Source organism: Calliopsis andreniformis, unplaced genomic scaffold, assembly GCF_051401765.1.
Source record: "Calliopsis andreniformis isolate RMS-2024a unplaced genomic scaffold, iyCalAndr_principal scaffold0022, whole genome shotgun sequence".
NCBI lineage: Eukaryota > Metazoa > Arthropoda > Insecta > Hymenoptera > Andrenidae > Calliopsis > Calliopsis andreniformis.
Window position 1 is genome coordinate 12,850,545 of NW_027480432.1, and position 23,794 is coordinate 12,874,338.

At 36.4% G+C, this 23,794-nt stretch overlaps 3 protein-coding genes across 3 annotated transcripts; 1 reads left to right on the plus strand and 2 right to left on the minus strand.

The window, feature by feature from the left end:
- The first annotated feature begins 6,758 nt into the window (after positions 1–6,758).
- LOC143186698 (uncharacterized) lies at positions 6,759–12,206 on the plus strand. The gene is made up of 2 exons (XM_076390407.1): positions 6,759–7,932; positions 8,326–12,206. The coding sequence occupies exons 1-2, from the start codon at positions 6,759–6,761 to the stop codon at positions 12,204–12,206; spliced, it is 5,055 nt and encodes a 1,684-aa protein (XP_076246522.1).
- A 1,434-nt stretch (positions 12,207–13,640) lies between these two features.
- On the minus strand, positions 13,641–14,247 carry LOC143186799 (uncharacterized). The gene has a single exon (XM_076390578.1). The coding sequence runs from the start codon at positions 14,242–14,244 to the stop codon at positions 14,053–14,055; it is 192 nt and encodes a 63-aa protein (XP_076246693.1). The 5' UTR covers positions 14,245–14,247; the 3' UTR covers positions 13,641–14,052.
- Positions 14,248–14,663: 416 nt separating this feature from the next.
- Mrpl53 (mitochondrial ribosomal protein L53) lies at positions 14,664–16,319 on the minus strand. The gene is made up of 3 exons (XM_076390577.1): positions 16,121–16,319; positions 15,119–15,231; positions 14,664–14,866 (listed from the first exon to the last, which is right to left on the minus strand). Exons 1-3 carry the CDS (start codon positions 16,261–16,263, stop codon positions 14,664–14,666), a joined length of 459 nt encoding a protein of 152 aa, XP_076246692.1. The 5' UTR covers positions 16,264–16,319.
- Between the last annotated feature and the right edge of the window lie 7,475 nt (positions 16,320–23,794).

Consider the following 23,794-nt stretch of genomic DNA (forward strand, 5'->3'; position numbering starts at 1 on the left):
TCATCCCAATTACTTTGATCAGGATTTATATAGTGCTTCCAATAATCAGCAAGTGTGATATGACGTAGTTTGAGGGTGATACGCTATGGTTTGAATTTGTTTAATTTGGAATAATTTAGTAACGTTTTTTAATAAATTAGATATGAAGTTTCTACCTTGATCGGTTAATATTGAATCAGGAATATCAAAAGTATAAATAAATTTAGATGTTAACATTTCTGAAATAGTACGTGTTTCATGATTAGGAACAGCACATGCCTCAGAATATTTAGTGAGATCGTCCTGAAATGTTAAAATGTACTTATTTCCATTTTCTGCAATAGGCAGCGGTTCAAGAATGTCTAATGCAATTCTTTCAAAGACTTTTCTAGATGTTGTAATAATTTGCATCAGTTTACGATTTTTCTTATGAACTAGCTTGTTTGTTTGGCAAGACTGACAATTCTTTATATACTCAGCTATATCGGCTTTCATCGAAGTCCATTTATAATTTTGTTTAATGCGGTCATATGTTCTTCTTGATAATTTCATGCATTTGGTTTATATCTGGCTCTAAAATACTTCCGAAATATATTTTTATGGTGATGTCAGTTTTATCAAATGTATATCTGACCATTGCTTTTACTTTTTCTCAGCGGAATTTATCAAACTGGGTACCTAATCGCGGAATACTAACAGATTTCTGATTATTGTGTTGCAAAAGGTATTATCTTGAACAAATCTTCATAATTAGCTTGATTTCAACAATTCTCCTTGATAATAAGATACACATTCTTATTTTTCTTCTGAATAGGTAAAACTTTATATAATTGTTGATTTTGATTTCCTAATTAATCACTATGATCAAAGCGAGTCTTAAATTCTACTAATATGCTATTGTTTATACCCAAATCTTTAAAGATACATATAGCATAATTATCTACTGAGGAAAATAAAGAACTTATATGCTCTTCAATTTTATCATATGTTAATATTGTAGACTGCAATTTATTTAGGAAGTCTGAATAAGATATAGTGTCTACATTTATTTCGTGTATTGTAAAATCTCGACCAATATTTATACAGCTAAGAGCATCAGCATTTGAATTCATTCTATCAGGTTTATACTCTATTTTATAATCATACTCTTCTAATTTAAAATTTAAAACACCAACGTAACAACTGAGATCTTGGATCTCTTAAACTAAATAACCACGTCAAAGGACGATGATCTGTAATTGTACAGAATCTTCTTCCTAAAAGATACGAACGAAAATGCCTAACAGCCCAAACTATTGCCAACAATTTCAATAGTCGAATAATTTGATTTAGTTCTATTCAAAGCTCTGCAAGAATAAGCTATCGGTAAATCCTGTTTATCATGTTGTTGTGATAATACCGCTCCTATAACATACTATTATATTAGCATCAGTTGCTAAATAAATTTTTTAGATAAATCTGGCTACAGTAAAATCGGATGAGAAATAAACTTAGACCTTATCCATTCAAACGAATTTCGTTGTTCACTTGTCCACAAGTATGGTACATCCTTTTTCAATAATGAAATTAAAGGTTTCGTAATCTTACTAAAATTTTCAATAAATTTCCGGTAATAACTGGCTAATCATAAAAATGATTTTAGTTCTACTGATTTTGGAATTGGGTAATTCGTAACAATTTTAACCTTACCAGGATCTAGTTTAACTCCTGCTTCAGAGATAAGGTGATCAAGATACATTACTTCTAGACGTAAAACTTCACACTTATCGGGTTAAATCTTTAAATTATGATCAGATAGTTTTGGAAATATTTCTTTTAATTTCTCAGAATGAGTTTTCAACGAGTCTGCATAAATAATAATATCATCTAAATATACGAAATAACGTAATCCATGTAATCCAGCTGACATAGCAATCATTAATCTTTGAAAAGTAGTAGGAGCATTTTTTAACCCAAACGACATACAAGTAAACTGAAAGTGACCTGTCGAAGTGGAAAGAGCTGTTTTTTTCTATATCATCATGCATTTTGATTTAGTGGAAACTAGATGCAAGATCTAAAGTAGTGAAATGTTTAGAATTTCCCAGCTGATCGAAGATATCTGAAATATGTGAAAGAGGGAAAACTCCTTTAGTGCGTTATTCAACTTTCTGTAGTCCCTTACGATCCTCCACTTAACTTTGCCATATGCGTCCTTCTTCTTAGAAATCATCCATATAGGCGCGTTCCACGGACAAATCGATGGTTTAATTATGTTGTCCTCTAACATTTTTTCAATGTGACTATTTACTTCTTGCTTATGTGCTTCGGGATAACGATACGTGTTTGCAGCAATTGGAAAATCAGTAGTAGTTTGTAATTTTATAAGTTACTGTATCTGTACAATTTAAACTATCCCTTTCTAAATAAAATATATGATTAAACTGATTACATATTTCTTTAACTAAGTTCCTTTCCTTCTTATTTAAATGTTTTAGACGAAGATTTTTATGTAGCTTTTGTAAACGTTCAAATCGAAAATCGATAAATGGAGTAATATTCACAGTACTATGGCTATCTAACTTTAGTACTTGTATATTTCTAAGGGGTTTTAATTTTATACTTAGTTTATCAATTGTCTTATCTTCATCAAAAATATTTACCATAAATGTAATAGCTTTATATTTGTCATTAACTTAAATATACTATCACTTAAATAAATTCCCACACTTAATAGTCGTTTATCAACTATACCTCACCAATTTCTGGATTAACAACACTGACACTTATCAATTGTATTTCGCTTCTTACAGGTACAAGTAAAGAATCAGTGGAATTCGAATTAAAATTAAATTTAGAAATCGAATGAAAATTTTCATTGTTAATTATTTTGCCTTAATTTGAAATCTTATTAGAATTATTCGAGCTCAAATGATTTTGAAAACATAAAAAACGAGTGAAATTGTAATTAGAAATTTCATTATTGATAGTTACTTGTCTCGATTTGTAAACTTCCTAGAATCCTTTAAGTTAGACCGATTTTGCAATAAACGTTTCTCAGTATATTTTAACGGAATGTAATCTTGTGGAAAGCATAAAAGGTTGCTTTTACCGTCAATTTGTAATTGTAACTTTACTACAACGTCTCATTACCTAAAATTCCAGGGAAAGGAATTAGAAAAGTATCTTTTAGGACATGGAAAACGGCAGTGTGTAAATTATGATCTAAAACTATATTCAGACAACAGTATCCTACAGATTCAAACACTTTAGAAGATAAGCCTTTTATTTTTAACTTTAAATCCTTCTAACACGGTGTGTCACCTTTCAATTCGAATACTTTAATTATAGAAATATTAGCGCTTGTATCTAATAGTAAATTAATCATTTTATTACGTGTTTCCGATATTTCAAGAGTTGTTTGTTCGGCCTGAATTTGTTGAATAGCCCTCGGCGCGGCAGTCACCGGAAGCTGACTTGAATTTAAAGATTCTTTTTGTGGTGGTAATTGTTTACTACAATTTCCTGAATTTTTATGAGAATTTGGACTCGAATAATTTCTTATCTGATAACTTGTACCCTGTGATAATGGAGTATTAGTACTCTGCGAATTATTTTGAGAATATCTTGGACTATTATTATACTCCCGTTTTTGACATTCATTAATAGTATGACCTAAATATACACGATTTGACCACATTTCTATTCCTGTTAAAACTTAAAAGTTTTAATTAACGATCAGTATTTCCCTTAAAAGATTCAGATTGAAAATTAAAAACAGAAAAAAGTATTTACCTGCAATTCTGTCACAATTTTAACATATTAAACGAATGGTACTTTGACATGTCGAAAAGTCATTTCGTTGAATATTTTTGTTTACTGAGTATTTGTTTCGTTAGGATATGGATATGTATACTTAAATTGTAGTTTTGCATCATATATCCAAAATTTGTGATAATCAGTACGATAGATTTTAAATTATTTAACATGTTACAATTGCCCCGTGTTACTTTTGACCCCAGTCTCCCCTAGCCCATAACAAGTCCCAATGACTTCACTACCCCTTGTTGGGTATCCGTGCCTCACTTGCACTCAATATTTCTTACTCTACTTTTACACCCGCCCCGATGAAAGCTAGCCCGAGAAAAAAATATTTGAATATTCCTAAAACTAGGACCACCGTTGATAATAGTCCAGATTAGGGTTGCCATCCATACCCCTGTTGTGTGACAACGTGTGACACTAACTTCAAGGCGCGAAGTTCAAATTGAATGTAATAGAGAAGGCGTCAAAAGTGAAGTTGGAATAAGTTTATATGCTTGAAACCAGTTATAAACATTACTCTACAGAATATTTCAGAGTAAAGAATAAATCAATATCTCCTTAGAAACACTTATTTAAACATTCAAATCTCACCTTTTTCCCCTTCTCTAAGGAATTATCTCCAGCGCCAAGATGTAAAAGACTCGAAAGCTAGAAATCGATAAATGCTGACGATAGTTTTAACGAATTGGAGTTTATTAATTATAATATAATTATGTAATTGGTTCCTTGTTACTAAGATACCAAAAATTAACAAAACATGTATAAAAATTTAGCGAGAAACCATTTTGGTACGCTCTCTTCGTCCCAGTCCTGTGAACTGATAACACGTGTTTTCCCTTGGTTCAAATACAACAGTTTAGTTTGAGTTTAAATTTGTTTCATTTCTTTACGAGCAGAGTGCTTTAGCGCTCCACGGGCACGAATTCTTCCCGGGTCCAAATAAAAATCCCTGAAGGCCACGCAACACCCCTTACCTTTCCGTCCCTCGACTACACGCGATTAATTTTCTAAGTATTAAAAATACAAAAAAAAATTGTTTTAGACAAAAGTTGTATGGCATTAAGAGGTAAATACAGTAGCTGTATTTTTTCAGCAACAGCAGCTGTAGCCAATATATGTCGCGTAGAAATCAATTCTTGAAACCATCGTGTTCAAGCTCGATGCCCGAAAACAAGGAGGCCATAAAAGATAAAGATAGAGTTAGGGATTCAGAGTAGCAAAAATTGAAGTTTCTTATTTACAAACGGATTTTCACGCAAATAGTACCAACCGATTTCTTGTGCTCTCCCGATGAAAATGATACCATCATGAACTTGCTTTAATTGTTTTTAAAGGCTGGTATCAAGAACGTAGAATATGTAAAACTTGTAAGTATATCATCTTTTACATTCAAGTTATATAAACTTGAAAAGTAATTTTTATTAAACTGACTTACTTTTGCAGATCAAACCAGAGCTTACACTCGAAATATTTCGCGAGTGACTCGTGCCGCTCATTGCCGCTTGCGGGTGACTTAGACCAAAGACTAAACCATAATAGCATTTTAGAAACGCGAGAGTAAGATTTGTCATTTACCTTCTTTCTCGTCTTTCCGAAGCTATCCGAAGTGATCCGAAGGGCCGAATTCACGTGCATATGGCTCTTACAGTAGTATGTATAGTAGAGGGAGAATCACAATGTGGCCCCATCTCGCATTCATTAGGCAGCTACATGTCTGTAGGTAATATTATTTCTGTAAAGAAAACTGTAACAGTAGATACCGACCAAGAAATCTCGAAAAGTCACAATAAACAGGCTTGATTTACACTCAGGTGTCCTAGAAGTCCAACACGATTGCTTTACAGATATTGTGGGATTTGAATTTGGATTATTAAAGAGAACAAATCAGTTCAATTCATTTTTATAAAAATGAATAAAAGTTAATACAGTAGAATATAGAATTTGTCTACATTTAGACAGTTCTGTGTTTGAAGATCAAGTTCATACATAAAATGTTTCCGTGGTTCGTATACTTCCATTATTCAGATAAAGCGAGATAACTGTTGTGGATAGGTATAAGTGTGTTCTTTTTGTTGCGGAAAGGTAAGAGAGTGTGGAGTGTGATTGACTCACTCGCATCGTGGTACGGATTATGTTTAGTTCAAAGTGAACTAAAAGAAGCTCGCCAAGGAACACCGTTTCCAAATTATCCGAGAAGCTCTGAATGGAGTGAATGCTTCCGCGTCCAATGTGAGTGCGTTGACGTGATCAAAACATTGTAAGATGATTGAATCCGATGAATGTGTAAGATTAAGCGCGAAATTGTATGAGGATGAGAATATACGCGGCTAGGAAGGTCCAAAAAAAGAGCCATAGCGGGGGGGTCCGGAGTGAAAATTAATGTCCCGACATGTATGCATCTGCGGATGAATTGGCTTCAAACGCGCGGGTTTACCCTAAAAAACGCGCGAATTCTCGCTGACAGAAACACTCGACTACGCAGCAGCGTTTAGTCGTGGTTCAAGCCAAGCGTGCAAAGGTAGACGTGAAAACGTCGACCTTAGGCCGCCATAAACCTCAAGAGGGAGGCCATCTCCCTGAGTGTGAAGGTTAAAAAGCGTGCACGGTGAGATCAAAAATGGTCAATCCGGGGCCGCCAGGCTACAGGAAGAGTCACGAGAATCGCTAATGGGGTTAATTGAAAATATTTATGTTTAATGACAAGTTTGGGTCACGACGGGTCGACCGCTCTGGCTCTCCGGTTACCTGCGAAACAATGGCGCTAAGGAGATATAAACTGTGAGGATCAGTATGAAAGAATCAATCGATCAGCAATAAGCCCTGTGTGTGGACAAATAAAGAGAAGAGAGGCAATTCTTTTCCTGTACATTTTTGGTGCCGAAACCCGGGACTTTCGCCGGTTGAGAATAGGAAAGGTGTCCGATATTCAGTGAGCGGGTTTCTCGCGAGTGCGGTTTGGGAAGATTTGTTGCTCCATGGCTCGGGGAAGCAAGAAGAGAGCCGCGCCAGGACCAGCGGCAGCAACTCGTGGACAGGCAAAGAGGTCACGAAATTTGAGCGGAGAAGAAATGGCGAGGACCTCCGGCGAGCAATCCGGTGAAGAACGTGCAGGTCCCTCCGGTATTCAAATGGGTCTGAGGAGACGTCCATCGTCGGAAAGGAGGAGGTCGCAGTCAAGAGATACCGAAGAGGAGCAACGACAATCCAGCGTAGTGCAGATGGCGGCCCCCGTTACAGACACGTCCTCGAGATCCTTGGTTGCCGGAAACAACATGCGTGCCTACATGGATGAGGAACCTAGAGCAGCAGTCGCTGGTGACAGATTCCAGGAGTGGGTAAATAGTACGGCTCTTCCAGGAGAACGTAATAATGAACAACCGCGACCCGCGATCGACCCAACCGCGCGTTTGGTGGATGCGATAGAGTCCACTTTGCGTGTAATACGCGATGCATCTGTAGTCGGAGAGGGCTCGCGAGTCGCGAACCGCCTGACATTAGCAGGTTCGTTGCCTAAATTCGCAGGGGACCCGTTAGAATGGCTCCACTTCAAAGAAACATACGATTTAACTTCGGAAATGGGGGCGTATACAGACCGCGAAAATATTGTGAGGCTTTTTGCGGCACTAAAAGGTGAAGCAAGGGATGCAGTAAGCACGTTGCTGGCGACGGGTCAAGACGCAGCGACTATTATGCGTACCCTTGAGCTGAATTTCGGAAATAAGAACATAATAGCGCGAAAAATCATCGCAGATATCAGGGAATTACCGGAACTAGACACTGGTAAAATAAATATAGCACAGTTCGCAACGAAACTCCGAGGTGCCGTCACAGCTTTCCGATCTCTCAAACTTATAGGGTATCTACATAGCCCCGATTTGATACAAAATGTGGGAAGTAAATTACCATCCGCTCTTAGATACGCGTATCACAAATATTCGGCAGAAGCACCCCAGGAGAAAACAGAACTCGAAAAATTGTCGGATTTTGTGTACAAAGAAGCTGAGCTCGCTGTGGCAGCAGGTGTATTTGGCCTAGAACCTAGATCGACGTCAACGTCGCAAATGACGATTGTCTCGAAGGGCCGTGGCGGAGCGAGAAAACCGATTGCTTCAAGCGCGAAAGTGTTCGGAGTCAGCGCAACGAGTGCCCGTAAGAGTTCCATCGGGAAGTCAGTCCCCAGCTGCGTATTTTGCGATAGATCAAACCATAGATCGGCGGAATGCAGAGGGTTTGCGCGCGAGGGGGCGGCTCGGCGATGGTTCTTAGTGAAAAAACATAAGCTTTGCTTCAAATGTTTGTGTGAGGGACATGTCCGCGGAGACTGCAGAGACACTAACTGTTCGGTCTGTAGAGGGAACCACCACAGCCTTCTGCATGATCCGAGATCCTGTTATAGAGCAGCGAGAAGGGCGAGCAAACCGACCACCCGAGAGACTCGCACTCGAGACACATCGCGAACAGAGGTCAATGTGGCCAACGCGACCGAAGAGATTTGACTAGAGTTACCGCGTGTGTTACTAAAGATATTACCCGTTCGGATAGTAGGGCCGAAAAATGCTGTAAACACGTTCGCCTTATTGGACGAGGGCTCGACAATAACGTTGATCGATCGTAAGATATCTCGAGACGTAGGCGCAATAGGAAGGCCTATGAAAATAGCTTTAAAGAGTATCGATCCTAGAGCGAAGATTATGCCCGACTGTGAGAGGGTCGAATTTGAAATAGAAGGAGCCTTTAGTTTGTATAAAATAAACAGAGCCGTCGCGGTAAATGTGCTGAGTCTTCCTGTCCAGTCCATTTCAGGAAACATCGCGCGATACGTTAGGGCTGTAGAAAATGTAGACATAAAATCCTACCACGATGCACGGCCCACGATACTTATTGGACAAGACAACTGGGACTTGATAGTTGCTCGAGAATTACGTGAGATGGTAGGAAGGAGCCTCGCGCTTTCGCGCTGTTCCTTGGGATGGGCGTTGCATGGGCTTGTGACGGGCTGCGGAGCGTCAGGAACGACTTTGAATACGTACGGGACGCAGCAGATGGACCGAGGGGATCCAGACGGGGACATCGCGCTTGATCCCAACGAACACCTGGACCAATTGATTCGGCAATATTTTGAAATAGACAGTCTCGGAGTTTGCGAAAAAATGAAAAACGCTAATGAACACGAACGCGCGCTAAGGTTATTGGATGAGACAAGCCGTCGCGTAGGAAAATCATGGGAAGCAGGTCTACTGTGGAACGAAAAGTGCGCGCCGAACGTAAATGGTAAAATCGTCGCACAAAAGAGGCTTATATCGTTAGAAAGGAAACTCGATCGCGAACCGGAGTACGCGTCATTATATCACGCGGAGATGGAGCGCTTTATTGAAAATGGTTACGCGGTGAAGGTAAATGACCAAGTAACTACATCACGACCGTGGTACTTGCCGCATTTTGGAGTGCGAAGCAGTACTAAGCCGGGAAAAGTTCGGCTCGTGTTCGATGCTGCCGCGAAGACGACGGGGGTCAGTTTAAACGACCAACTCGAATCCGGGCCGGATTTGTTACAATCGTTGCCAGGTATATTGTTGCGTTTCAGACTACATGAATGTGCGTTTAAAGCGGATATAAAGGACATGTTCCTGCGGATAAAGATTAGAGAAGAGGATCGTGGAGCGCAAAGGTTTCTGTGGCGTGGTAAGAATAGGCAAGGAAGCCCGGAAACCTACGAAATGACGCGTTTGATATTCGGGGCGAAGTCGTCGCCGTGTACCGCGATATACGTAAAAAATAAAAACGCCCGCGAGAATGCCGGGTTGTATCCTGATGCGGTGAAAAGTATCATCAACGATAGCTACATGGATGATTATTTAGCGAGTCGGAGGACTAGTGAAGAGGCCAAGAGACTTATTCGCGACGTAATTAGAATTAATTCTGAGGCGGATTTTGAAATGCACGACTGGGCTAGCAATGTCGTGGGTCTAGTGAGTTCGATACCGGAAATTCCACGACCGGGTAATGAGAAGGGGATGCGCTTGTGTGACCGAGGGGGAGAGAGAGTATTAGGCCTTATATGGGACACGCAAAACGATAAGCTAGAATTCAATGTAGGAATGGCGAGAATTCCGAAGAAAATACTAATGGGGACGATTAAACCAACTAAGCGAGAATTTCTTCGGATAATTATGTCGGTGTACGATCCATTGGGCTTCCTCTCACCATTTACGCTCAATGCGAAAATATTAATGCAGGAAGTATGGCGCAGCGGTATAGGGTGGGACCACCAACTAAGGGACGACGAACAGATAGGCTGGTTGTCGTGGCTGAAAGGCCTAATGAACATAAAGAATTGTCGGGTACCGCGTTGCTATGTACCGGCGGGATTTCATTACGGCGATACGCAGATACACGTGTTCTGTGATGCAAGCCTGAAGGGCTACGCAGCGGTCGCTTACTTGCGGGTAGCAACGGAAAGCGGGACGCGGGTGGCGTTAGTTATGGCGAAGACGAGGGTAGCACCTTTAAAACCGTTATCCGTGCCACGATTGGAACTACAGGCTGCATTGTTAGGGGCGAGGTTAGCGAAAACGGTTACGGAGGAGCTTAAGATCGACGTGAACCGACGATATTTATGGTCCGATTCCATCACAGTCATTCGGTGGATAAAGTCGGAACCGCGGATACGCCAAGTATTCGTCGCTCATCGATTAGGCGAAATTGGCGAGCTGACGTTGAGTTCAGAGTGGCGATGGGTCCCGTCCAGATTGAATCCTGCCGACGATGCGACTCGCTGGTCTAGCGAGGCCTTGGATCCTGCGGGACGTTGGTTCGTGGGCCCAGAGTTTTTGCAACTTGCGGAGTCTAATTGGCCAACGGACAGACCCATAGACGAGGCGGAGAAGATAGCAATTGACGGCATGGAGTTACGAAAAGCACAAGTGTATGTCATACACAGTGCTGAGTACGAAATTCCGCTCGTCGCGAAATTTCTGGGATGGCCAGGGTTGCTTGTAGTTGCGCGACGGGTAAGAGCGGCGTTTAATCGTTGGAAGGGAAAAGCGCAAGCGCAGATTACAGTAGAGACGGTGAGCGAGGCGGAAAACTATTGGTACCGCGTGATACAATCTGACGTTTTCGCGGATGAACTGAAGGCATTAATGACCGGAAAAAGTGTTAACAAGGGAAGCCGAATTGTAGCGTTAAAACCGTTCCTAGACGCAATTGGAATATTGAGAGCGAGTGGACGGGTAATTAAACTCGCAGACGAGGAGTTCTGCAACCAACCAATAATTTTAGACGCCAAACATGCCGCAACTAGATTGCTGATACAAAATTACCACCGACGATATTATCATGGAAGCAATAACACGGTCGTCAATGAAATGCGGCAGAAGTATTACATAATCGGTCTTAGACGCGTGCTACGCTCGTTAATAAGCAAGTGTATTATATGTAGGCTGAGGCGGGCGAAACCTCAGAACCCGACAATGTCCGCTTTGCCAGCTGGACGCGTCGCGCTTGGACAAAGACCATTTAGACACTGTGGCGTTGATTACTTTGGCCCGATGTTAGTTAAGATCGGAAGGCGTAGAGAAAAACGCTGGGGAGTACTTTTTACTTGCCTTACCACGCGAGCGATTCACTTAGAGTTGGCCAACAGTCTGAGCGCGAGCTCTGCCATTATGGCTCTGCAACGATTTGCAGCACGTAGAGGCACGCCATTAGTCGTTTATAGCGACAACGGTACGAACTTCAAGGGTGCGAGTAAAGAACTTCGGGATGCGACCAAGGCAATCGATACCGAAGCCTTGGTGGACCATGCATTAAGTAAACAAATAAAATGGGTATTTAACCCACCGGACGCGCCCCATATGGGCGGAGCATGGGAGAGGTTGATTCGGTCGGTAAAGGTGGCCCTGAATGCAACCCTGCGAAAACAAGTTCCCAGCGAGGAAGTTTTAAGCACGTTACTGGTAGAGATTGAACATTCGGTCAATTCGCGACCGCTGACAGACGTGTCCTTGGATCCGCGAGATGAGGAAGCGCTGACCCCGAATCACTTCCTCATAGGAGCATCATCCGGCGAGATAAAGATAAAGAAGTATGATCTACAAGCGACCTGCCTGAGAAAACAGTGGCAAATCGCGCAATCCTTCGCCAACGCGTACTGGCGGCGTTGGCTGCGTGAGTATCTACCCGGATTGATACCGCGTGCGAAGTGGCATGAAACAGAAAATTCTCTAGAGAAGGGAGACCTGGTCCTTATCGTCGATCTGCAGGCGCCGCGAAATTTGTGGAAAACAGGGACAGTGACGGAAGTATTCCCTGGAGCGGACGGCGTAGTTAGGATCGCGAAAGTGCGCACCTCGGCGGGCGTATTCACACGACCCGCGCGAAAATTAATTAGATTAAGTGGTTCAAGTGAACAACGGGGCTAGCATAGCTGGAAAGTAATGGAGCTCGGATGATAATTTGCTATTCGCAAAGAAAAATTAATTATTATTATTTTTGGTTGATATAAAAATTAGGTGCTAAGCCTCCTAGTTCAATTAACTCCAAGAAGAAAGAAGCATTTGTTTGAATTAAAAATTAAATATGTTTAATTTGAGGGGGAGAATGTTGTGGATAGGTATAAGTGTGTTCTTTTTGTTGCGGAAAGGTAAGAGAGTGTGGAGTGTGATTGACTCACTCGCATCGTGGTACGGATTATGTTTAGTTCAAAGTGAACTAAAAGAAGCTCGCCAAGGAACACCGTTTCCAAATTATCCGAGAAGCTCTGAATGGAGTGAATGCTTCCGCGTCCAATGTGAGTGCGTTGACGTGATCAAAACATTGTAAGATGATTGAATCCGATGAATGTGTAAGATTAAGCGCGAAATTGTATGAGGATGAGAATATACGCGGCTAGGAAGGTCCAAAAAAAGAGCCATAGCGGGGGGGTCCGGAGTGAAAATTAATGTCCCGACATGTATGCATCTGCGGATGAATTGGCTTCAAACGCGCGGGTTTACCCTAAAAAACGCGCGAATTCTCGCTGACAGAAACACTCGACTACGCAGCAGCGTTTAGTCGTGGTTCAAGCCAAGCGTGCAAAGGTAGACGTGAAAACGTCGACCTTAGGCCGCCATAAACCTCAAGAGGGAGGCCATCTCCCTGAGTGTGAAGGTTAAAAAGCGTGCACGGTGAGATCAAAAATGGTCAATCCGGGGCCGCCAGGCTACAGGAAGAGTCACGAGAATCGCTAATGGGGTTAATTGAAAATATTTATGTTTAATGACAAGTTTGGGTCACGACGGGTCGACCGCTCTGGCTCTCCGGTTACCTGCGAAACAATGGCGCTAAGGAGATATAAACTGTGAGGATCAGTATGAAAGAATCAATCGATCAGCAATAAGCCCTGTGTGTGGACAAATAAAGAGAAGAGAGGCAATTCTTTTCCTGTACAATAACATAAAATGTTTGCACAAGAGAAAAGCAAAATAACGTATAAATATTGTAGGTAGAAAAAGGTTTAAAAATTTTAAATAAAATTTTTAGTACAAATTTAATCTTGTAGTTTTATTGAGATTAACAGATATTTTATCTTTGTTAACCAAAATTTAAATAAAGGATTGTACAGTAAAAAATCAAAAGGAATACGCGCATATTGCTAGCTAAGTTATATATAGTGTTGCATAATTAATAATTACACATATAGAATAAATATTAATAGATACGAAAAATACTTATTTATTATATATGAGTTTTATTTAATAAAATAAAATAAGATAAATTATTTTATTTTACAAAATTTTTAATAAATAAAATGAACACTATATTTGATATAAATAATCGATTTCAACAATTAAAACATATTATGATTAATATTCATGTTTAAACAGCTTTTTATTATGCATTATGTAATTTTTGTTACACTTAAGATGAAAACTTATAATTATAAAATTTGTAAATATACAGTGAATTCAATAGTAAATGTAACTGTAACAAATTTGCAAACTGAATATTATGTTTACAGTACAAAGATTGCACGTGTAAAGCTAAAAAAGTAATATATATTAAATAACTGTAATAATAATTTATACAATGATAAAATATTCAACTAATATGAAAGCATTTTGATACAGTATTACCTACATAGGTATTTATTTATGACATTTTATTATAATTAGAATTGAATATACAGTACACAACATTCACATTTGTAACTTAAGAATTGTATTAGTTCAATATAATTTATTAAATGCATTGTTTTATGAAATATATCATTTTAAAACTATTTCTATCTCAATCTACAGGTTTTAGTGTAATAAATCTTGAAAGAATAAAAGCAACTAAAAATGTTCCTGCTACAAAGCAAGCAACAAAAATGTACCATGTTTCTTCATCAAAAACATCTGTAAAGGCTGGAACCTGATTGTAAAGAGTATCAATGAGTTTCATATTATAATTCTTACTATTTGACACATGGTTAGCCATTTTGAAGATGAGTTTGTCTTCTAATATAAATATGAGAATGCTTTTTTTAAAGTGAATTAATAAAAAGAGGAAAGAACAATTAAGTAATTCAATTTTACTACAGAAAATAGTTCAACGCTAACAATAGAAATAATTTTAACGTTTATAAAATTGTTTCCTGTTTCCACTCAAAACATAGTATTCAAGAAGTACATCATTAGTAGATCTCTTTTATAAATTGACAATGTAGATTAAATTGATGTTCTATAAATTAAAAAAGAGCTGAAAATTAGGATTTTGTTTCAAATAAACGATGAAATTATTTTCAATATATATTGACTAAACAGATTTTATTATTTAGCTCACACTTTTGCAATTAAATTCAACTTTTTGTTTAATATTAAAAGATGTATGTGTACATGATTAAACTGCTAATGAAATTATAAAAATACTCCTTTACGTTTGCCTCCAGGTCTAATTCTAAGTCTCCTCCGTTTCTTTGGTTTCTTCTCTTCTTCCCCTATGTTTTCACTATCAGCTTTGGATTCAGATGTGGACAGTGGTGTGATGTGTTTGTTGTAAAGTTCCAAGATATTCAAACAAGTCAAGTGTGAACTTTTGAATACTATGTTATCACCTGATACTAAAAAATAAATTCATAGATACAGCATTATAGTTATGATTATGAAATGTCTTGTTAACAATACAATATTTAAAAAATAAGATCTTATTTATTTTAATATTGTTACTTTGCTTATTTATGTACAATAATTTTTAAATTATTAAGTTCACCTATAAGCATATTATCTTAATATTAATATATATTTAAAACAATGAGATATTTAGCTATTAATTAAAGTTAAAATATTTTCAAGTGAAACGTAATATTACTTACATAACTTCACTGTGATTTCAGGTTCAGATAGGTCAGAGACAATTTTGGGTTTTACAATGCAACGTGGATTTGTTGCAATAATCTTTGGTGTCGTAATGTGAAAGAAAAAATCTCTGTAAATATATTGTATATAAGCATTTTTATTGTAAAGTATTTTCCTTTAGTAAAATTAAATTGTAGTCATTAATCTAGATGCTTTCACTTTCTTATAAACAAAAAGCAATGACAATTACCATTTCAGATATCGTATTTATGTGATCTTCATATTATCCTAAATTTTATAACAAGTTTAAATGCTTCTCTAATTATGTAACTGATAAAAATTATAAAAGTATGAGACATATTTTTTTATAACGTGACCTTTTATTATTTGACATGCAGTTATTGAGTAGTTGTACTTCGTATCATAAATAATAAAGCATATAAGTTAAGTAAAAAGGGATGAAAAATTATCTAAAATTTCAATTGAATGTTCGTATACTTGAACTAGCAAACAACTCTTGCATAAATACTAAATATGAATACCTGTTCAATTATTCATATTCATTAACTCCACTAAACGTATTGTAAATTTGAATAGTACTAATGAGCAATTTAGTTCCTTTTTTACTGTGATTTTATCTTATTACTACGATCGCGTTAGTGGTTGACGTCGTCTATTACGAGAAATTTCATGTAGCACATGCGCCTAGTTTATGGCCTGACGTCACACCGAGATTGTTATAAACAAACTAAATTATTCGTTACAAGATCACGTATGATGTCAAAAATGATTGTTATCTGAATTTTTTAAAGTGCTATTGTAATCAGATATTATACTTTAATGATTAAAATGATATTACAATATCATGGTATTTTAAAATATAGTGCCAGAATAGTACACTCAAAATTTAAAACCGAAAATAAATTTGATGATTTACATTAAACTGTGTATTTCATAAAAGATTTCGAAGTAGAGAATTTAATTTACACTATGTATTAACAAAGCTTGGATAAACTAACCTCGCTTCTAACGCATTATGATAGGGATCAAACTTTACGTTGATTGACTTTACTGGTTTTAAAGTTAAATTCCTCAAGTGTTTTGCAATCGCACTTATAATACCTTTCGAACGTGTACGAGTTCCGTTAAATGGAATCGACATTTCGGTAAACGATCACGCGACTGCGTGTAACTTCTATCGCCACAGTTATTTCTCTAGGGAAAAAAGTTTTCATTACCTTAGACCATATACAGGGTGATCAGTTTAACCGGAAACCCTGAAAGTGCTGCGTCTAACGGTGAGAAACGAAATGACGCTACCACAAGAGCCGCAAGGAGTCTGCAGTAGTTCTTTCCGTGTCGGTAATACGTCAAGAGTGCTTCGAATGTTGCCTATACCATGTATTTCTTGAAAAAATATAATTTTAGCTTCGCAAATGCTTCAATGCGAAAATTCTCTTTTTTACCATATTGCATGATTTCAATTCTTAATTTAAAAATCCCACAAAAGCATACACGAAAACAGCTGACTTCGAGAGACTGATTTACGTTTACGGCTTTTAAATGAGAATATTCACTGCAGGCAAGCACAACTAACAGGAGTTATATAGTCATGTGTTCTTTATACAAATATTTATGAATTTCGAAAAACTAGCGAGAATACAACCAGAATGAATAAAAGTGAAGTTGCTCTCGATTGAAATCTGTTGGAAATAAGCTGTATTTTACGAGATATGAATGTTTTTCAGCATGCCTAGAGTTAGCACGTTAAACATTTTAAACGAAAATATTCACTGCAGGAATAATATGAACTGTATAAGCCCACCTAACGTCGTCGTGATTACCTAACATACTTCCTTATCTAAATTCTTTCGCCTTTTGTAAAATTAGAAAGGGGTGCAATTTCAAACAGACTAATGCATTTATTTTACGTTGAGATTGTTTTACAATATGCGGTTTTTCGTGAATTATCAATTTGTTGTCTAACATACTATCTATACCCTTTACTCCATGTTACTATCTTTTGTCATATCTATAGAGGTGCAGATAGGAAAGAGTACATTTTTGGAAGATACTAACTCCAGACTTTCGATTTACGCTATTAGATTCACAAAATTCTAGACGATTCACTTAATTTTCCGTTTTAATTACGTACGAAAACTTCAAACCATTTAAATTTCCCGCATTTTGTCTTGTTACGCATGCGCAGTGACGCTTGCTGTTTCAGGAAATCACTTGCTGACTTTGACTAAATTATTGTGAATTTTAAAAAAGTAATGAGGGCACAATTAAGGGCAGCAAAAGAGCAATTTTTCTGTACAGTCAGATGCACGAAAAAAGCAGTATTGTAGAAGATATTGAAATTTAGAATTTCATTTTTAATTTTTTTGTAAAACTGTGAGGGTGCAATTAGAACAAGGTACTTTCGGAGGGTACTATTAGAAGGGAACAGACTAGGATTTTATTTCGAAGTTCGTACTTTTGCAGGCTGATGTGGGGCGGTATATGCACATGGATCCATGTGAAATTACCTTACAGCAGTAATAACCAATTTTAACAAAACATAGGTAAAAAGTTGCTCTTTAATTGCCCATACTTGCTCATCAATTACTTCTAATTGCTCACTTTTAGTTTTCGAAATATTTTCAAAAAGCTTTTTTTGGGAATCTAGGGATTTTTATGGGTTGGCAACGGATATTCAATGTCACGAAACTTCTAAAATAGTGCACAAAACAATCTACCGAAGCTACCAAAAAATTTCTCTTTGCTTAGAATTAATTGCTCAACCCTTACTAAATAATAATTAGATCAATGAACAACAAATTTTATAAACAAAAATATGAAACAGAAATCTAGTAACTTCCAGACACGCGTGCACAGATCCCCAGTAATTGTAATTACTTTTAATTGCTCACTCATAGTTGGTTACTATAAATTGGTTACTACTGTGAGCTAACTTCATGTAGGTTACATGGATATTAATTGTGTATTGAGTTTTTTGGTTTGCTAAGAGTTCCTATGTGCTAGAAAAGGAAGACTTCTAAAGCAAAGAGAGCACTAGGTCTTAGCAAACCAAAGTGTAGAATTCTATACTTTCTATCATACTTCAACGTAAGTACTACCAATTGATTCCTTATGTTTTCCCAATGAAAATGATACGAAATACGATATAGTTAGGATGATTTACAAAGAAATTATCTACAAAAAACGATTTTTACAATTTTAACTTAACTTCATTAAAAATGATCTGCTTTGCATAGAATTTGGTACCATTTTAATCGACAAAACATAAGGGTTCATCTGTATGTCACTTTAATGATAGTACGCATAAGAACAAAGTTTACATTTTGCGGAAAAGTCGCAAATCTTTGATTGTCAGGCCATAAACCAACGTGTACCCGACGCCACAGGCGAGGCACCTCAAAGAGCCCCTCTCGAGACAGCTGTTTTTAAAGAAAATATTTATTACCACTTACTGAAAATCTCCGATTTTGTTTAAACTTTTTAAAAAATAGTACGAATCCGTTATATTCTGCCGACACAATTTGGATCACTCTCAATCGTCTTTATCATACCATTCGATGCTCGGATGCAGTTAGGCGTTACAGACAGTACCGCAATTTAAAAATCCGAATTTTTTGCTAAACACTTTTGAAAATTCTATCACTACAATGCTTTTACTCTATTGACAAATCTAATACCAGAAATGACTGCTCTCGTGTTAGTTGTGCGATGAGAAGTGTCCAGGTACAGTTTGGTGCAGTTAGATGCTACAGACTACTGTGATTTAAAAATCCGAATTTTTTGCTAAACACTTTTGTATAACTGACCCGGGAGCAGTCATCTCTGGTATTAGACATACCGACAGAGTAAAAGCATTGTAGTGATAGAATTTTTAAAAGTGTTTAGTAAAAAATTTGGATTTTGAAATCGCGATATTTAGTATCATTGTAATCGGAAAACCATAAGGAATCAATTGGTAATACTTGCATCGAAATATGATAAGAAATGTAAAATTCCATACTTGGGAATGCTAGGTCCTAGTCCGATTTCTAGCTTTTGTGACTGCATTGTTCCTTGAGTTTCGGACCCTTGCTAGGATAGCTCTGCAGGGGTCACCCAGCACCTGAGGTAGGAGGGATATTCTGGGTGCAGATAACTGTTACGATTTGGGTGCAGGTATGCGTTACACTATTGTTCATACATACGTATGTACCATATGTACGAGTAAAGAAAAACTATTATTGAAAAGTAGTTTAATATACAGCTACAAAGATTTACATACACTTTACAAATTTACAATGACTTAAAAATCGTGGAACTGTCTTCTGCGATGTTGTACTTTATGTTTATTGATATCATTAATATTGATTTATTACACTTTCATGTTTGCAGTAAGTTTTAGGTAAAAAATTGTAAGAAAAGACATAATAATAGATAGTAGAAATAGAAACCGCATTTTCTTCGGTTACTATGTACTTAGTAGCAGGAAGTCAAAACCGAAATAGAAACCTAAACACATTATTGATTTTTTACGGTCATTTTTCCTGTACCGTAATTACGAAGGATCATAATTATACTATGATATTTGTACTAGAACGGTTGATAAAAAGCGGCTGATCATTTTGTATTTCTCTCGCAAATCCGTGATCATACTTTATGTAATAGTGTTGGATTCCCAGGAATAATTAACTTTTATGTTAACTACAGAATGCTTTATTACAACAGCGCGTACAGTTCGAGAGTCAATTAAAATCAGCCCTCTTCACCGAAGGCAAGCATCGGGCCCTTTTGAGAGGGTAGGTGGTGGTGGAAACCCTGTAGGCCTCTTGAATGCATTTATGGGTTTTTCCATGGTTGTGTTTGAAAGGAAAAGCAAGGTTGTCACACAAATTATTAAAATGAGAAATGCTAAGTTTCCAATAATAGCAACGAAATTCTGACTGTAATCTTGAGAGGTTTCATGTTTGATTGCACGTCTTTCGTTATGCGGAGTACGGCCTATATGATTTTTAGTGTAAACTAAATTCCTTAGAAACCTTTTCCACCATTCGAAGAGGGTGAGCACTTTCAAATAACATATAAAATTAAAATACAAAATGCTCTTTTTGTGACCTATAACGAGGACTATAACTTTTGATGAAAACAGACTTCTGAGAAAATATCATCAATTCACTCGTATTATACAGTTTCAAAAAAATAAGATGGAAAGTGTGAAAATTCAAATGTTAGGCAATTAACTATGTTATATATGTACTGTACGTATGTAGGTATGTATGTATGTATATACATTGTACGCGCGAGGCGAGGCTGCCTCGAATTGCTGGCAGCACGGCAATCGATATTCGGCGGTTCGACCTGCGCTTGCAAATTATTCCAACTCGAATAAATCGTCAAATAAAGATACAGATTAAAGACGAAAAACTGATTCGACGCCTAAGATGAAACACTCCACGAATAGAAAAATTATCTTCATTCGTCAACTAAATTTTTTATTTGCAATTGTTCAAATAAAGATAACGATTGTTGAATAATATTATTATTTTATAAATATAAATAAAAATAATAATATTATTTATTTATTTATAATATAAATATTTATAATATAATATTTATTTATAATATAAATAAAAATAATAATATTATTATTATTTTATCTCCCTGGCACGCAACGGCTGAATATTATTCGAGTTGAAATAAAAGAGCCGAGCTAGATAAGAGGATCAAAAGTATTCATAAACGTCCTAAATCAAATTTAACTAGCGATGAGCCATTCGATATTTATAATAAAAAATCAGTTTGTGCCAAGTTTCAACCCCGTGTCTTAACCTGGGGAAGAGTGAGGGGATAAAGTAGAAAATCAAGTGTTCTCCCAAATTACCACTAACCTATTTATTGCATAACAAAACTCGATTTTTGTATATACTGTGTAAGTTGACGAATCGAGTTCTGGGTGACTGTTAATTAGATGTAGGGTAACGCTTAGTATAATAGGCTAGTGACAGTGTCCAGATCACCCTTAAGAAAAGTCTTCAAGAAAGTCGAGGCGGCCGCTTTGTCCCTCTTTTTCACTCCCAAGTTTTACCATTAAAACATTTGGAAGTGACTCATCAAGGATCATCTTAGAATTCAGACAGGTTTGCATTTCGACCAGAAATGTCATAAATTCCACATGCTTTATGTCTTGTAAAAATACAGAATTAAAAGACAACTATGAGTATTAGTTCACTATTTCAGCAAAACATTTATAGGAGACTCAACCAACGCGTGAGAAATCACGCGATTAGCAATTAACCCAAAAGCAGCTTTGAAGACAGACTTTCAAATCAATAATTGAAGTCGTCATAAATAAATAACGCAAAAATATGACAATAAAAAGAAAACTGAAAATTCAAGTAACACTAATTTGTCTTTCTTGAAAAAATATAATTTTAGTTCCGCAAATACTTCAATGCGAAATCCTCTTTTTTGCCAAATTGTGTGATTTCAATTCTTAGTTTAAGAATTCTATAAATTCATATACGAAAACCGCTGATTTCGAAAGACTGATTTACGTTTACGGCTTTTAAATGAGAATATTCACTGCAGCCAAGCACAACTAACAAAAGTTACACAGTCATGTATTTTTCGTACAAATATTTACGAATTTCGAAAAATTAGCGAGATTATAATCAGAATTAATAAAAATGATGTTGCTCTATATCGAAATCTCTTGAAAATAAGTTGTATTTTACTAGATATGAATGTTTTTCAACAAGCTCAGAAGGTACCTTGTTTTCTGGCGTTTTCTGAAAAACCGTGAGAGTGCAATTAAAAAAAGGCACATATTCAGAGGGTGATATTATCAAAATATTGATTTAGACATTTTAAACGGAAATATTCACTACAGGAGTAATTTGAATTCCACAAGCTCACCTAACCTCATCATGGTTACCTAACATACTTACTCTCTTATTTAAATTCTTGTGATTTTTGTAAAATTAGGAGGGCTGCAGTTTCGAACAGTCTAATGCCATCTTTTTTATGTTGAAATAATTATAGAGTATGCGGTTTTCATGATTTATCAGTGTATTTTCTAATATACCAGCTATACTGTTTACTTCATATTACTATCTTTTGGTATATCTATAGAGGTGCAGATAGGAAAAAGTACATTTTTGGGAAGTGCTAATTACAGACTTTCGATTTACACTATTAGATTCATAAAATTCTAGTCGATTCATTTAATTTTCTGTTTTAATTACATACGAGAACTTCAAACCATTTAAATGTCCCGCCTATTGTCTTGTTACGCATGCGCAGCGACGATTGCTGTTTTAGAAAGTCACTTAATTGTTGATTTTGACTAAACTATTATGAATTTTAAAAAAATAAGAAGGGTACAATTAAGGGCAGCAAAGGTGAAATGTTTCTGTGCAATCAGATATATGAAAAAAAACAGTATTTTAGAAGATATCGGTGTGTTTTCATGTCTGAATTTCGTTCTTAATTTTTTTTAAAATTTTAAAGGCGCATTGAAAAAAAAGGTATTTTTAGAGGCTGTTATTAAAGGAGAATAAGCTAGGTTTCTTCTTTTGAAAGCTCACTGCTGCGAGCTGCCATTCACGAATGAGAATACGAGAATGCTTACCGATGTTAATTGTGACTGTGTATACCAGTGTATACTAGACAGGAATTTTATAACCTCTCCTAGAGACAGTAAAGCAGAATCCGATGAGGGCAGTGGAAAGGAAGAAAACAAGGGAGGAGTAGATTTAGTAATACTGATCCATACAAATCTCCATAAATATATTACATGTATATAATAATATAAAAACAAAATAAAATATTTCCGTTATTATATATATTTCATTTATTAATGGTGATTGTTTCATTTAAAACGTATTTCTTTAAATTTTAATTTGTAAACATAACCTAGTTACGGCATTCAGCTGTAAACAGATATTTTACATGTATCTTGACGATTTTTGTTACTTCAAGATTTCTCCACGGACATTTTAAAGAGCTTTTAAAGATGGAAATAATCTACATTTTAGACGAAATTGGGTTGTAAATAGATATCTTATAGATATTTTGACGATTTCTTTTTTGTTATCTTCATGAATTCTTTGCGGCATCTTAAAGAGACCCTTGCGGTGGTAATAGTGCAGTCTGAAAAATGCTGTAAAACTTTTTTACAGAAAATCTTAAAGATACCTTTTATCTTTGTGAATATATGTTAGATTTCTTTGAGATGGTTTTGTGTTTATTGGGTAATATATTTCTGCATCGGCAGGTTTGGCTGACTGGGGCTTTATTCTAAACCATTTAACTTGGTATTCCACGAGAGGAAAAATACAAATCTTTTTCTATTGATGGTAGTGGAGAATTTTTTATTTAAACAACAAATTTTTACTGCTTTAATAATATAATCTTGAGAAGCATGAAAAACTATAAAATTTTCATTGCAACCATGTTTTTTATATATATTTTAGTTTTAAAAATATGTAGATCATTAAAAGGAAAGGAAGGTAGCTGATAAAGAAATAATCCAATACTTCCCTAAAAGTTTCCAAGAAACCGATAAAGTTTAAAAAAAATCGGAGTTTTCGGGTTACCTAATGTCTTTTGTCAGTGAGCTTACGTGTCCAATCCATGAAAATCATTTATAACTAGCTGCTCATTGTCAGTAAGCAGCATAAGATATGTATGTA